The 13,460-nt window shown below is 48.2% G+C and overlaps 1 protein-coding gene across 2 annotated transcripts in view; it reads left to right on the plus strand.

Annotated features, from left to right (window-relative positions):
- Ttl (tubulin tyrosine ligase) overlaps positions 1–6,626 on the plus strand; it is a 34,340-nt gene extending 27,714 nt beyond the window's left edge. For both annotated transcript variants that reach the window (XM_046462847.2, XM_058585169.1), the window contains one exon: positions 3,570–6,626. In XM_046462847.2, coding sequence (XP_046318803.1) covers positions 3,570–3,687 — 118 coding nt within the window. In that variant the 3' untranslated portion in view covers positions 3,688–6,626. The remainder of the gene's footprint in view (positions 1–3,569) is intronic.
- The last annotated feature ends 6,834 nt before the right edge of the window (positions 6,627–13,460 follow it).

Here is a 13,460-nt window from a genome sequence, read left to right on the forward strand (position 1 = left end):
CAGCGTGAACCATTTGTAGTTGCCTGATGACTGACAGGTGTGGTTCCACCTACCTGTCACTCCCTGCAGCTGACACAGGCTCCCTAGGTCGCGCACCCTGGTGAGGGAGCAGAAGCTCTGGCCCAGGCCTCAGTGGAGAGGAGCTGTGGGCAAGGTGAGGGGCCAGGTACAGGTACCACCAGGACGAGAGCGAGGAGGAGGGTCAAGGGGTGTGACTGACCGAAGGCCCAGTGGGAACTGAGGTCCACTGGGGGTGGGAGCAGAAGGTCTTCACGCTCCCCTTCTCCACCTCCGCGGTAGTGGGCCCTGCGTCTCCTGTGTCCTTCTGTCAGAGTCGCCCTGTTCCATGCTCTGCGCTGCCCTCCCTCCTCTTGCCCTTCCTACTCCCTCATCTTGCTGCCTGGCTCCTCCCACACAGATTGTCTCAGCTCTTCATTCCTGGGAGGATGTCGGATCCTGGGAGGATGTCGTAGGCAGCCCCTTCGCCCTCCTCTCCACAGACTACCCCGCCTCTGGGGCTGGAAGGCCACCACCCTATCCCCACAGTCTAAGTGGGAAGTGGACACAGATCCTTCCTCCCCTGCCGGCACCCTCATCTTTGCCCCCTGAGCCATGGGCTCTGCCTCCCACCTCCCTGTCCTCTGCCTTCCTCTGCCACCAGTACTGACGCTCTGGCAGGTCATCTCCCAGCACCATGGAGGCTGTTCCGAAGAGCCCCCTGGGTCTGCACTTCTGCACTGCGCCATAAAATACACCCTCCCCAGTGCAGCCAGAGTGGAAACATGGAAACCAGATCTCGGGTTGCACCTGAGATTAGAACCAGACCCCGCCCTCCATCCTGAGGGCTGCTGCCCACTGTCCAGCTTTGGGGGCCTCTGTGCTGGCTATAATCCCTATATAGAGCCCCCTCCGCCACCACCAGTCTCACCATGACCGGCTCCTTCTCTGCCAAAATGGCATCTCAAGGAGCCGTCCCTGGACAATCCCAATATCCTCCAGCCAGAGTCTTAGTAATTCCCTTCATGTGGCAATTGCCACCAAGTTGACTAGCTTCTGTTCCTTTCTAGGTGGCATAGACCATGAGGGGGTGGCCTGGGTTCTTGTTATCACTCAGTTTTGGAGCCCAGCACTGCCAGGCACTCAGTTCTCTATAAGCGATGGTTGGATGAACAGACACATGTTCCTGGTTAGCACTGCTCCTCCACGAGTTAGTAATTGCAGTAGAGACATCGTAATATCACCTTTCTACTACCTAGTGGCTTTGGTGGGAGATTTACTTATGTTTGGCCCATCCTTACACATCAGCGGAGATGGGGGCAGTGGAGTGGGCTCTCTATGGAGAGCTTTGAGAGTGTCCAGATGGGGCCTCTGAGTGCCATGGTGTGTACTGAAGTCAAGGGTGCCATTGCATCTTGGTGGTGGGTCAGGGAACAGGATGAAGAATGCAGTCAGACTTACAAGTATAATGTGTAGAAAAGAAAGAAGGGGACCCTGCTGTGTGGAGGGGGAGTGATTCTGTTTTGGTTTATTCTTGAAGCTTATTTGTATATTAATGAAGCAGTTCCCATCAAAGTGGTGCCCCCCTATAGGGTGAAAACCCTTGAGCAGGGCCCCGGCAGCGGTACTGGAAGGCTAGTGTGCTTCTTTTACCCCATGAGGAGTTAAGGATGGATGCCCTGTTATCCCAAGGCAGCCAGCACCTTGCTTGGTAATTTTTCCTGCTCAGGAAGGGCTGAGCCACCTGAGAAAATAAAGTCTGAAATAATTAGTGAAGAAATAAAAGACAAAGTGAGAATTACAGTTTTAAGAGGCATGGAGGCCCTGATAGGTCCAGCCCTCATAGGAGCTGGAGCTGAACAACTAGAAAATGGCTCCAGCGGTGTGAGGGGGTATGTCAAAGGCAGGGATGAGGTTTCAGGGGTGGAGTCTTGCTTCATGAGGTTTTGCAGTCAGCAGGTTGATTGGCATCTTGGCAGGCTACACCCATCTCTGAGAGGCTATGGGGCTCCAGCAGGTCACCCCATCCATCTGTGTGGGACCTGGCAGAGCTGAGTGTCTGGGCCATCTTTAAGCAGTATTGCCACTGTTAAGTCCCATAATACCAGATTTTCCTATTTCCTGGCTGTGATGCCTGTTTGGTCCACACATAGTCCACAGATGGCTCTCGACACCCACAGGGGAGGGTGGAGGAACAGCAACTTCTCCCCAGTTAACCCAGAGTGTGAGGCAGTGCTCCGATGCCCGCCCACCAGCAGCAGCCCTGTGTTCCAGTGGAGACTCGCAGCTTCCCTGAGGAGCCGTGCAGAGCAGGGCCCCAGGCTTCACAGCTTGCTTCAGTGCTCTGTCTTTTGTGGGCTCTTCTCCCTGGCTCCCCAGCTGCCACTCCATGTCTGCTGGAGTCCCTCTGCTCGGTCTTGGTGGGAATGGCAGGGTCTCGGGACAGGTAAAGAAGAGTGTCCCCAAGGAAGTCCACTTGAGGAAGGAGACAGATGCTACCCAGGTTATAGTATTATGAGTATATTTCAAGTATAGCAATAGAAAAGTGAACAGATGTTGTCTTTTTAAATTTTTTTTAGTTGTTGATGGACTTTTATTGCATTCATTTATCTGTATGTGGTGCTGAGAATCAAACCCAGTGCTTCACACATGTGAGGCAAGCGCTCTACCACTGAGCCACAACCCCAGCCCAGATGCTGTCTTTTTGGTACGTGATTTTGCATAGGGTGGGGTCTTACAGTGAGCTGGGCCTGGAGGCTACCTGAGCCTCCTCGCTGAGGTAGGAGCCAGGGCCCTGAGGTCTTGTTCTTGTGCTGAAAGAAGTGTCTTTTCAATGCCTGTTCACTTGTTCACCAAGGAGGAGGAGGAGGAGGAGAAGGGGAAGCTGATGTGGGTCCTCTCCTGGAAGGGCAGATGGCTCTCATGCTGTTGAAATTGCCTGTCTTCCCTGTGGTTACAGCAGGAGTTGTCTGATCGGTTCACCCGGCGGGCCTTTGGAGCTGTAGATCAGTGGCAGAGCACTTGCCTGGCATGCGTGAGGCACTGGGTTCAATCCTTAGCGCCACTTAAAAATAAATAAGTAAAATAAAGGCATACTGTTCATCTACAACTACAAAGAAAAAAAATTAAAAAGAAAAAGAAGCTATTTGTTGAGATAATTCATTACTTTCTCTTTTTTTTTTTTTTGGCATTGGGAGAACTCAGGGACACTTAATGCTGAGCCACATCCCAGCCCTTTTTTGTATTTTTTTTTTTTACAGACAGGATCTCATTGAGTTGCTTAGGACCTCGGTAGATTGCTGAGGCTGTGTTTGAACTTGTGATCCTCCTGCCTCAGCCTCCTGTGCAGCTGGGATTATAGGCACACACAGCTTTTGAGAGAATTCTTTGACTGCATGAGCTGCCTCCTGAGTTATTTGTCTCTGCAGCGGAAGCCAGTTTTATAATGATGGTCATGAGATGGGATTTCTAGGGCAGAGCTTGGTTTAAAAAAAAAAAACACGAGAGAAGCCTTTGTTTTTCCCTTGCACGTTGATGAACATCCTCAGTGACTTTTCTGAAACTCGTTCCAGGAAGCTCTACGCAGAACTGTGCCAGGGCATCGTGGACATAGCCATATCCAGCGTCTTCCCGCCCCCAGACGTGGAGCAACAGCCTCAGCCTCAGCCGACCACTTTCATCAAGCTGTGAAGGACGGGATGGAGATGGGAAGAGAGAGCCCTGGCACGGTGTGATAAGAGAAGGCTACTCCGAGGAGCCCCCACGGGCTGCTCAGGGAGCTGCCCAAGCGGAGCGCTCCACAGGGCTGTGGAGGCTTTCGGGACCTGAAGCAGATGTCCCTGAGGGAGGAGCAGGCCAGCCTTCCTAGGGGGCACCATCAGAATCTGGCTGTTGAGTGTGCTCTTCTTTGCAGGTCTTTCCGTACTTGGCCCTGGGCACAGAGCCTCTCCTCCCGGGATGGCAGGCGCTGCGGCCTCCACGGGGTCCTTCCACCTGCTGCAGCCTGAGCTCTGAGCATTGCTGCAGCCCGCTGTGCTGGGACACAGTGGCCCTTTGTGCGTTCTGGAGGTAGCCCGTGTGCTCCCTGCTCATCTCCTCCACCTCGTTCCGCCCCACTAAACTCTGGACACGCATGCACCAACTGTCCTTAGTTTTGTGCCGTGCATAGTGTCTCAGGGAGGCCGTTTTCTCGCCCCCTTCCTGGTGGCATGCCTATCGGGGGTCCTGGGATTAGGCACCGAACAGCACAGACTGCTGTCAGTCTGCTCTCTGCATGTTTTAGAAACAAAGCAGCCAGTCTGCCAATCCTGTAAGCATCAAATAAGCATGAGAGGAAAAACATATCGTGCTTTACTTAATAGGTGGGGTGGGTGGACAGGGTCTTTGGACATGGTTCTCACTTATGATTGTTTAACGAGAATTCTAGATGCACATTTGCTGAGTTCCCTTTCCTTCACTCTATTTTTTTTTTTTTAACCTTTGTAAAGCTTCTCCAAGGGTTGGAGAAGGGAGAGTTCCACTCTCCAGGTGGCCCTGGCCGGAGGGAGGTGGCGTTCCCTCTTATGTTCTCCTGTGCTCCAAGCAGTCCCTGGAGCTGCAGAGACAGTTTCTGAGCATCTATCCTGCAGATGGGTGAGGTGTGGTTTAGAGCTGGACACAGCATCTGGGAGGCCTCCACAAACAGGTTCATTCAGATGTGGTTTCCAAGTAATGAGTCGATTGACAGAGTGGGAGCAAGACGTCGTTTGTGTTCAGTGTGAGATTAGAGTATTCGGGAAGTCACAGCAGATGTGTGGAAAGCTTTCTTGGGGCGTGCTGTCTTCCATTATTCATTGTTACTTGGCAGTTTCTGTAGTCAGGTGACTTTAAGAAGAAGAAGGAATAATGTCGCCTCCTCAGGTACGATGAGATGTGGGAGCTTATGGTGACAAAAAGGGAATAGTGATTAAGACTGATTTCATAGGTGTAGCAGTGGGTGTGGGACGGGAAGGTGATACATTGAAGTGGCCTCCCGGCTGGCTTGGCTCCGCTCAGCTGGTGATTTGGAATTACAAAGTGAAAGTCCTCCTGGTCACCTGGAACATGGAGAATGAAGTTTGCATCCAGAGTGAATTCACACAGCCAGTGGTGAGGCAGCCGAGGGGCTGGTGTCTGGGAGTTCTGAAAAGGCAGAGAGAAGATGCATGTCCACTTAGAAAGTGGAGGGTGCTGGGGCCCTGGCAGGTCTACAGGACTGTGGAGGTTTTGTATGCACTGGGACTCAAGTCAGGGGCACGGGAAAGTTCTGCAGCTCTTGCCATGAGGGAGCTAAGGGATCAGCTGTCAGGAGGAGTGCGACTCCTGGCAGGGCTTCTAAGAAACCTGCATTCACACATGCATTTGAGGGAGGTGAGGCTTTAGGTAAAAGAGGTCCTTGTGGTGGGACCCTCACAGGGTTTCAGATACGGATCTCTTTTATGTATCTCTTCTGCTTAAGGTGGGAGGTTGGCTCAGAGCTGCCCCATGTCCCTCCGTGCCATCCTTGGCACAGAAGGCCACACACCTGGCTCCCCATTGGCTTTGTTCCTTAGTCCAGATGCTGGGGAGGCGGCGCTGCTTATTAGGACACGTTGATGCCGACCTTGGCTCTGTCGTTGATCGCACAGTGTCCATTGAGCCTGTTACCTTTCTGTGCCTTAGTTTCTTATCTCATGGAAGAGACTGCAGCCTGACCCGAGGATCAGGGCTTGTCATGAGGATGAATGAGAACCAGAAGAGCACCAGGGTTCTCATGCTGGAGACACCTGGGAGCTGGCAGAGAATGCTGGCGCCCCCCCTTGGCCAATTCCGTCAGAGCCTCAGGCAGCAAGATGTCTTGAGATGCCTGGAGCCACTGCTTGAGGAGGAAGGAGAAAAGCATGATTAGCTTGGAAGAATCACACAAGGCTTCTTAGAAAATTCATTTTGGAAATGAGCATTTCTTTCAGAACAGTCAGACACTGATGTATTCATGGCACAAGCCGGTGTTGTCAAGCAGGTTCTGTTTGCTTCCATCACAGCATTTGGAAATTCAAACATGCTTTCATTCACTTCAACAGTGCATGAATCCTTGGTGGGGAAATGTAAACATGTGACTTTATAAATCTAAATATGTGCTGAAGTTTTAATTATGAGAAAAAAAGCCTCTTCCCTCACACTTTACTCCTAAGATAACTATAAGCTCCATTTCACCAAGAGCATCTAAGTGCCTCAGTGTTCAGATGGAGCGGAGCAGGTGCTGCCCATGTACCAGCTGACATGATGTGTCACTACGCTCCTCAGGCTGATGGTCACATGCATGGGATATCGGGGAGGGCTAGAAGTGTACTGGGATCCACAGAACCAGCAGGTGTTAATGAAGCCACAGGTGTGTTCATTAACAGCTGAGGTGTCTGCAGGCATGGACAAAGCCCTGTGGTGGGGGTGGCTCTGCTACCCAGCACAAGGTGCCAAAGTGGGTCGCATGTAGCACGTGGGTGCCATCGAGAACTCAGTAGTATATGTGTCTCTGGTCCTGAACACAGACTCTGTACCTAAGAGGACATGATTTCTGAAATGAGGTGATTTTATGGATGTCTAAAATGCCTGGTGCATTAAAGATATTCCAAGTGTTTTTGCCCCCGTGTGTCTGTCATTTACTGTAGTGTTGGCTGTCCTAGGATGTCCCTCACTATTTAAATCCATGACACCATTATCCAAGGGGAGGCAGACTTGCCCTATAAACAGGCAGCTAGCAAATCCCTAGGCTTTGCAAGCTGTGTGGGATCTCTGTTGCATATGCTTTGGGTTTTCCCCCCAAACTTAAAAAAGCAGAAAAACTAGTCTAAGCTCATAGACCACACACCAACCAAGCCAGATGTGGCCATAGTCCGCTGACCCCAGGACACTGCTCATTACATCAGCCAACAGATTGTCCTTCAGAACTGCTCTGGGGTGAAGCATCAAAGCCATTTCAAGTGCTGAAATCTGTTCCCCACTTTTCACACGTCTTGTGTATTGTGTGGATCCTGGTTGTGGAGGACAGTCAGGAGGAGTTGGAGGGGCTTCTGAAAGGAGGCAACCTCCATGATGAGCTGGAAGGCCAAGGTTCCTTCCTGAGCGTTTTACTTGGGGCAAGTCTTTATGTGGCTGTGAAGCACAAACACCTCAAGGTTTCACACGTGGAAACAGTCACTAACTTGTCCCTTCTTATGCAATGTGGCGGCATGCTTTGCTCTCCCTAGATACAGCTGGCTCACCCCAGGGGCTGCTTATACTCCATAGACCGACTTCTAGCACAGATGAGGGTCTTTCCAAGCCAGAAACCCTGGCTTAGGTACCCTACTCCAAAGAAGTTTCAGATGTGACATGACACTCTCCATGGGGCTCAGCAGAGGTCCTGTGGACAAAGTGGACAAAGTGCAGGGTTGAGCAGGTGTGGCACCAGGCAGGCAGATCTGAGAAGCCCGAGAGTGCACATTCAAAGTTACTAGAGGACGCCTCTCAGAAGCTGGTCACACCTGCTCTCAGTAGCTTACCCTCCTTAAAGAACCTCCTGTTCTCCTTGGCCCCAGAGATGCAATAAAACTTTGAAGATGTTTTCCCTAAAGTATCCCTAAAGGCAGGGAAAACACCCCTGTGAGGTGGGATGCTTTGTGGGAGGGCTTGAAGATCACAGCAAAACTCCTTAAAAATTCATGTGAGAGGACATCAGGTGAATGTCCTGTATTGGAATAGCTGAGTAAGAACCTCTGAAAATCCCCTCTGCCGAAAAAGCAACAGAACGCCAGCAACATGGTATGGGCATTTACTAAAGGTTAGCAGCAATCAAAAAAAAAAAACAAAAAAAACAACTTATTTAATAAAAATGGCTGCCTCTCAGTAAGAACCATGAGCTTTTAACTTTTAGCCTTGACATTTTAACTTGTTCATTTCCATCCCCCTTCCTGCTCCATGGCAGCCTCAGAAGCCAGTAGCCACAAACCCACAGAGGAGTCCAGCATCCTAGCAGCCATCGAGTGGGCAGAAAGAGGCTGGAGCTCCTCGAAGCCCCATTACCAGAGAACTGCCATGGCTTGGCATTTCTGGTCTTCCATGAAGCCCCCACTCCTGGTGTTTATTTGATGGGGTTCAGAGCTTGCCCAGGTGACGATCTTTTCCCTGCATACACTTGCTGAAAATGAGTGCAGCAGTTATTTTACATCAACTTCCTGAGGTAACTATAACCATCGGATCAATAGCAAACTGACCAAAAGAGGAGAAGCTGGGGAAGGAGATGTCCATAGGAAGTTTTGAAAAGCTTCAACATATTTCTAAGAACACAGAAGGTCACACGCAGGCATAGGACTATGTGCATGCCCAGGGAAAAACTGAATTCCCTCAGCTTTTATTTTTGTGTGACCTTGAGTCTGTACATGGCAGGAAGTGAGGACTAAGGACTGCAACATGCTTTCCTAGGTATTATGAATGTGCCTAACTGCCGGTGTGGTGGTACATGCCTGTGATCCCAGTGACCTGGGAGGCTGAGGCATAAGGATCTCAAGTTCAAGGCCAGCCTCAGCAACTTACCAAAAAATAAATTTTTTTTTAAAAAAGTACTAGGGATATAGCTCAGTGGTACAGTATCCTGGATTTAATCTCCAGTACCCCCCAAACACACACACACACACACTAGAAGAAATAGTGACCCAAAACTTCTCTACTTCGATTCTCTCTCTCTCTCTCTCTCTCTCTCTCTCTATCTCTCTCTTTCTCTCTCACACACACACACACACACACACACACACACAATTAAAATGCATTTAAGAAGCTCCATAAATTCTAAATAGGATAGATTCAGAGAGAGCCACACCAAGACACATCAACCACAAAGAGACTAACATTATAGTCAAAAAGATAAGGAAACTCAAATGTTAAATAGAAAGTATAAAGTATATAAGAAAAGAGAAGACAGTAACAAAGGGGGAGGGAGACATGAGATATAGAAAACAAAGGACAGAATGGCAGATAAATACTGTCTTACGAGTGATTTCATTAATGCAAATGGATTAAACATTCACCATTATCAAAAGACAGAGATTGGCAAAGTGTATTTTCCAGGAGGGGGTACTGGGGATTGAATCCAGGAGCACTTTACCATGAGCTACATCCCCAGTTAGGTTCTCACTAAGTGTTGAGAGTCAGTCACACTAAGTTGCTGAGGCTGGCCTTGAATTTCTGATCCCCTACCTCAGCTTCTGGGGTCACTGGGATTACAGGTGTGTACCTCTGTGCCTAGTGGATTTCTTAAATTTATTTTTATTTTTTAGACCAAAATGGATTTTTAAAGAATTATGCAATTCATGCTATCTACAAGAGGTATGCTTTAGATTAAAAAACAAATAGGCTGACAGATTAAGAATATGAGAAGATATACCATGTAAACAATAATTCAAATAGAGCTACTAATATTAGACAAAAGAGGGTTTAAGAAAAAATATTTCCAGGGGCTAGGGATTAGGTCAGGGGTAGAGTGCTTGTAGCATGCACAAGGTCTTGTCTTCAATCCCCAGCACTACAAAAAGGGAAAGAAATTCCCAGCAATTTGGGAGGCTGAGGCAGAAGAATTACAAGTTTGAGGGCAGTGTTAGCAACTTGGTGAGACCCTGTCTCAAAAAATTAAAACGGGGGGCTGAGGATGTGGCTCAAATAGTAGCATGCTCTCCTGGCATGCGTGCGGCCCGGGTTGGATCCTCAGCACCACATACAAGCAGAGATGTTGTGTCCGCCGAAAACTAAAAAATAAAAGATTAAAATTCTCTCTCTCTCTCTTTAAAAAAAAAAAAAAAAAACAGGCTGGGGATGTAGTTCAGTGGTAGCATGCCCCTGGGTTCGATACACACACACACACACTCAAATCATGTACAACACTCTTCCTTGATAAAAACACACAGGAGTCAGAAGATGCAACTTTCCTCATAAAGTAATAAAAGAATTGATAAAGGGCATCTTTGGAAAAACCCAAAGACTATATCCTATATAATGGTCAAAGACTGAAAACTTTCTCCCTAGTATCAGGCAGAAAACAAAAATATCCATTCTTGACACCTCATTTAGAAGTGTACTAAAGGTTCTAGCAGAGCCATTAGACAAAAGGAAGGGAGGGCGGATGTCCAGGTCAGAAAGGGAGAGTGGACTCTCTGCCAACAACAAGATCTTATGTATAGAAAGACTAAGGAATCTACAGAAACTAATAGATGGATTAATGAGTCCATCAAGGTTGCCAGATCACCAAAACAATTAAATGCTTAGAAATAAATTTGACAAAAATTCATCTGTACCCCAAAAGTTACAAAATCTTGGAAGAAAGTTATGGAATATCTGAATAAATGGAAGACATTTCATCTTTGTGGATTGTAAGGAAATTATTGTTGGAAATATACCCCAAATTGAATGAACTAGTTTGATCAAAAACCTCAGCTGCTGCTGCTGCTGCTGCTGCTCCTCCTCCTCCTCCTCCTCCTCCTCCTCCTCCTCCCCCTTCCCCCTTCTCCTTCTTCTGGGGTGAGGGCAGAAATTGATAAGTTAACACTAAAATTCATGTTATTACGAAGAACAATGAATAGCCAAAACAGGGAAAAGAACAAAATTGAAAGATGTATACTTAATTTAAAATTTTACCACAAAGCTACCATTAATCTGTACTATGTGGTTTTGACATAAGGACAGATACACAGATCAAAGAAATAGAATTGAGAATCCTAAAATAAACCCTTGCACATAAGGTCAATTGATTTTTGACAAGAGGGCTAAGATAATGCAGCAGGGGAAAGAATATTCTTTAATAAATGGTGCAAAGACAATTGAAAATAGATATGAAGTGGATCCCTTTTTCAAACAATCTACAAAAAGGTTTGAAGACTTAAAGTTTAAACTATGAAACTCTTAGAAATAAACTGCACTTCATCAAAGTTACAAATTTTTTGGAAAGTTTGACATCATCAAGGAAGAAAAAACCTCACAAAATGGGAGAAAATATTTGTAAGTAATATGCTTATTAAGGACAGCCATATGTAACACAAAGAACTATCACAACACAATAAAAATATGAGCCAATATTAAATAGGCCATGTATCTAAACACGTCTCCAAAGAAAATATTAATCAATAAACAGAGGAAAGTATGCTTAATATCACTGGTTATTAGGTCATGCAAATCAAGACCACAACCAGATATTACTGCATGAGCAAGTAATAGTCAAAAGACGGTATTAGGCACTGGTAAGGACACAATGAAGCTGGAATCCTTATTTATTGCTACAATATCCTTATATATTAAATAAATTGTACAGGTGCTTTGAAAAAGTTTCACGGAACCTTAAAATGTTAATTATGGAGTTAATATATGTGGGAGGCCAACCTTACGTGTGACTGAGTTACACTCCCAAGCTGGGTGCTGAAGCGCTCAGTCACAGAAATGGGTGTGTCTTGCTACAGCCCCATGGGTGAAGCTATGCTCACCTGTTCCTTTGTAATATAACCCCTTGCCCTGTTTAGGATAGAATCTTCCATGGAAGTGCCTTGTATGTGTCCCCTCCTCTTACTGTACCCTTGGGTGTGGCCTACCTAGGTGTCAGTCAACCTGCTGACAGTGGACATCATGAAGATAGACTCATCCCCCTGAAACCTGACCCCTTGCCTCACTTGAATAGCTTCTCAATAAAAGGGGTCAGTGCGCGGGCTCTCTCTCTCTCTCTCTTTCTGCGGACCCTTAAGGTCAGAGGAGCCGTCACAGCAACCCCAAAGAAAAAGGTATTTGTGTCTCTTGTGTGGTTATTTCATGCAGCCCAGTTAGCCCAGTTTAACTAGAGTGACCCCTGAGCCTTTTAGTCGCGAGAACAGAAACCCAGCAAATATTCCATTCCTAGTTGTAATACCTAAGAGAACTGAAAACACACATAACAAAAACTTGTGCACTGATATTCACAGCAGCATTTCATAATAGCCAAACAGTAGAATCAACTCAAATGTCATCAACTAATGAATGAATAAACAAAATGTACATCCACAACAATGAGTTATTATTCAACCATGAAAGGAAAAGCTGTGACATCAATGAACCTTGAAAACAGTGGAGAGACAGTGAGGATGGTCAATTCTTCCAATTTGTATTCTGAAGGGGACAGAGAAATGATGGGGTAGCTGAAAAGAGAAAGGGATCTGTGAGTAGTTTTAAGAGCTTTTCTGGCCTTTTTGTGTGCTGATGGGAATGATGGCCCCTGCAAGAATCCCTTTATTCTCCTGCCTTTCAGGAGTCCTTGACTAGAGGAAGGGTTTCCTAGAAGGAGCAGAGGCACTGTGAAGGAGGGGAGGCAGGACCTAGGTTATAGCTGCACATCTGGGTAGATCTGTCGGTGTCGAGAACTAGGCATAGAAGGTAACTCCTCTGAAAGTCATATAGGAATGGAAATGAACAGCTGTTGTGACTTGAATATCAAGTCTCCCCCAAAGGCTTCTGTGTTGAATGCTTAGTCCCCAATGCAGCAATGTCCAGAGGGAAGGAAGGCTCTTGGGAAGTGATTGGACCTCATCAATGGGATCAACCCATTGAGGGAATCAGCTATGTCTTTATTAGGAGGTGGGAACTAGTTGGAGGGGATGGCTTTGAGGACATGCCCTTGAGGACTATATCTTACTACCTTTCTGTTTCCTGGCTGCCATGAGATGAACGTTTTCCTCTTCCATGCCCTTCCACCACGATGGGCCTTTACTTCAGGCCCAAAGTAATGGAGGCAGTGGACAGGACTTCTGAAACCAGGAGCCCAAACAGATCATTCCCTCTCTAGGCTGTCCCCCTCCCCCCAGGTCCTGCGCCACAGCCACAAAATGCTGACTAACCCGCTAGCAGAACTAGGAAGAGGGGAGGCTAACACCAGGGAATCTGCATTCCCAAAGGGCGGGAGCACGCTTTGAGGGGCGAGGGGTCAGCTCACTGGCTGCATTTCGGTGGCGGCCTCCCAAGTGTGCAAAGGTGGAAGCTGGCCACGCCTTCACTTTAGACGTGCGCAGTACGGTGTGCAGCGGCTGCACCACGCACTGACACGCGCGCGAGGCCCAAGGACGGTGAGTCCACGTGGACGCCCTCTTCCCCGGCCCGTGGCTTCGGTCCAGAAGAAGGGCAGGGTCAGCCCGGGCCGCCTCTGCTTGGGTTCCAGTGACGAGCTGGCTGACGGTAACGGTTGACTCTCGCATGATGGCCCAGGGTCGGGTCGAGGGAAGACAGCGCTACTCCGCACTCCCAACCCACGGGCAGCGGGACCGCCCCCGCCGCCAGCGTCCTCCGCAGAAGCGGACTGGGGCCGGTCCGTCCTGCTCTGGCTCCGTGCAGTTCCGGCCGCCCATTCGCGCTGCGGTTTTGTTTGCACACCGACCCCATAAAGCTGCCGGACCGAGCCGGGCAGAGCAGTGGGAAACTACACTTCCCGGCAG

Source organism: Marmota monax, unplaced genomic scaffold (assembly GCF_021218885.2).
Source record: "Marmota monax isolate L192 unplaced genomic scaffold, Marmota_monax_Labrador192_F-V1.1 WCK01_AAM20220418_F8-fsc00245, whole genome shotgun sequence".
Lineage (NCBI taxonomy): Eukaryota > Metazoa > Chordata > Mammalia > Rodentia > Sciuridae > Marmota > Marmota monax.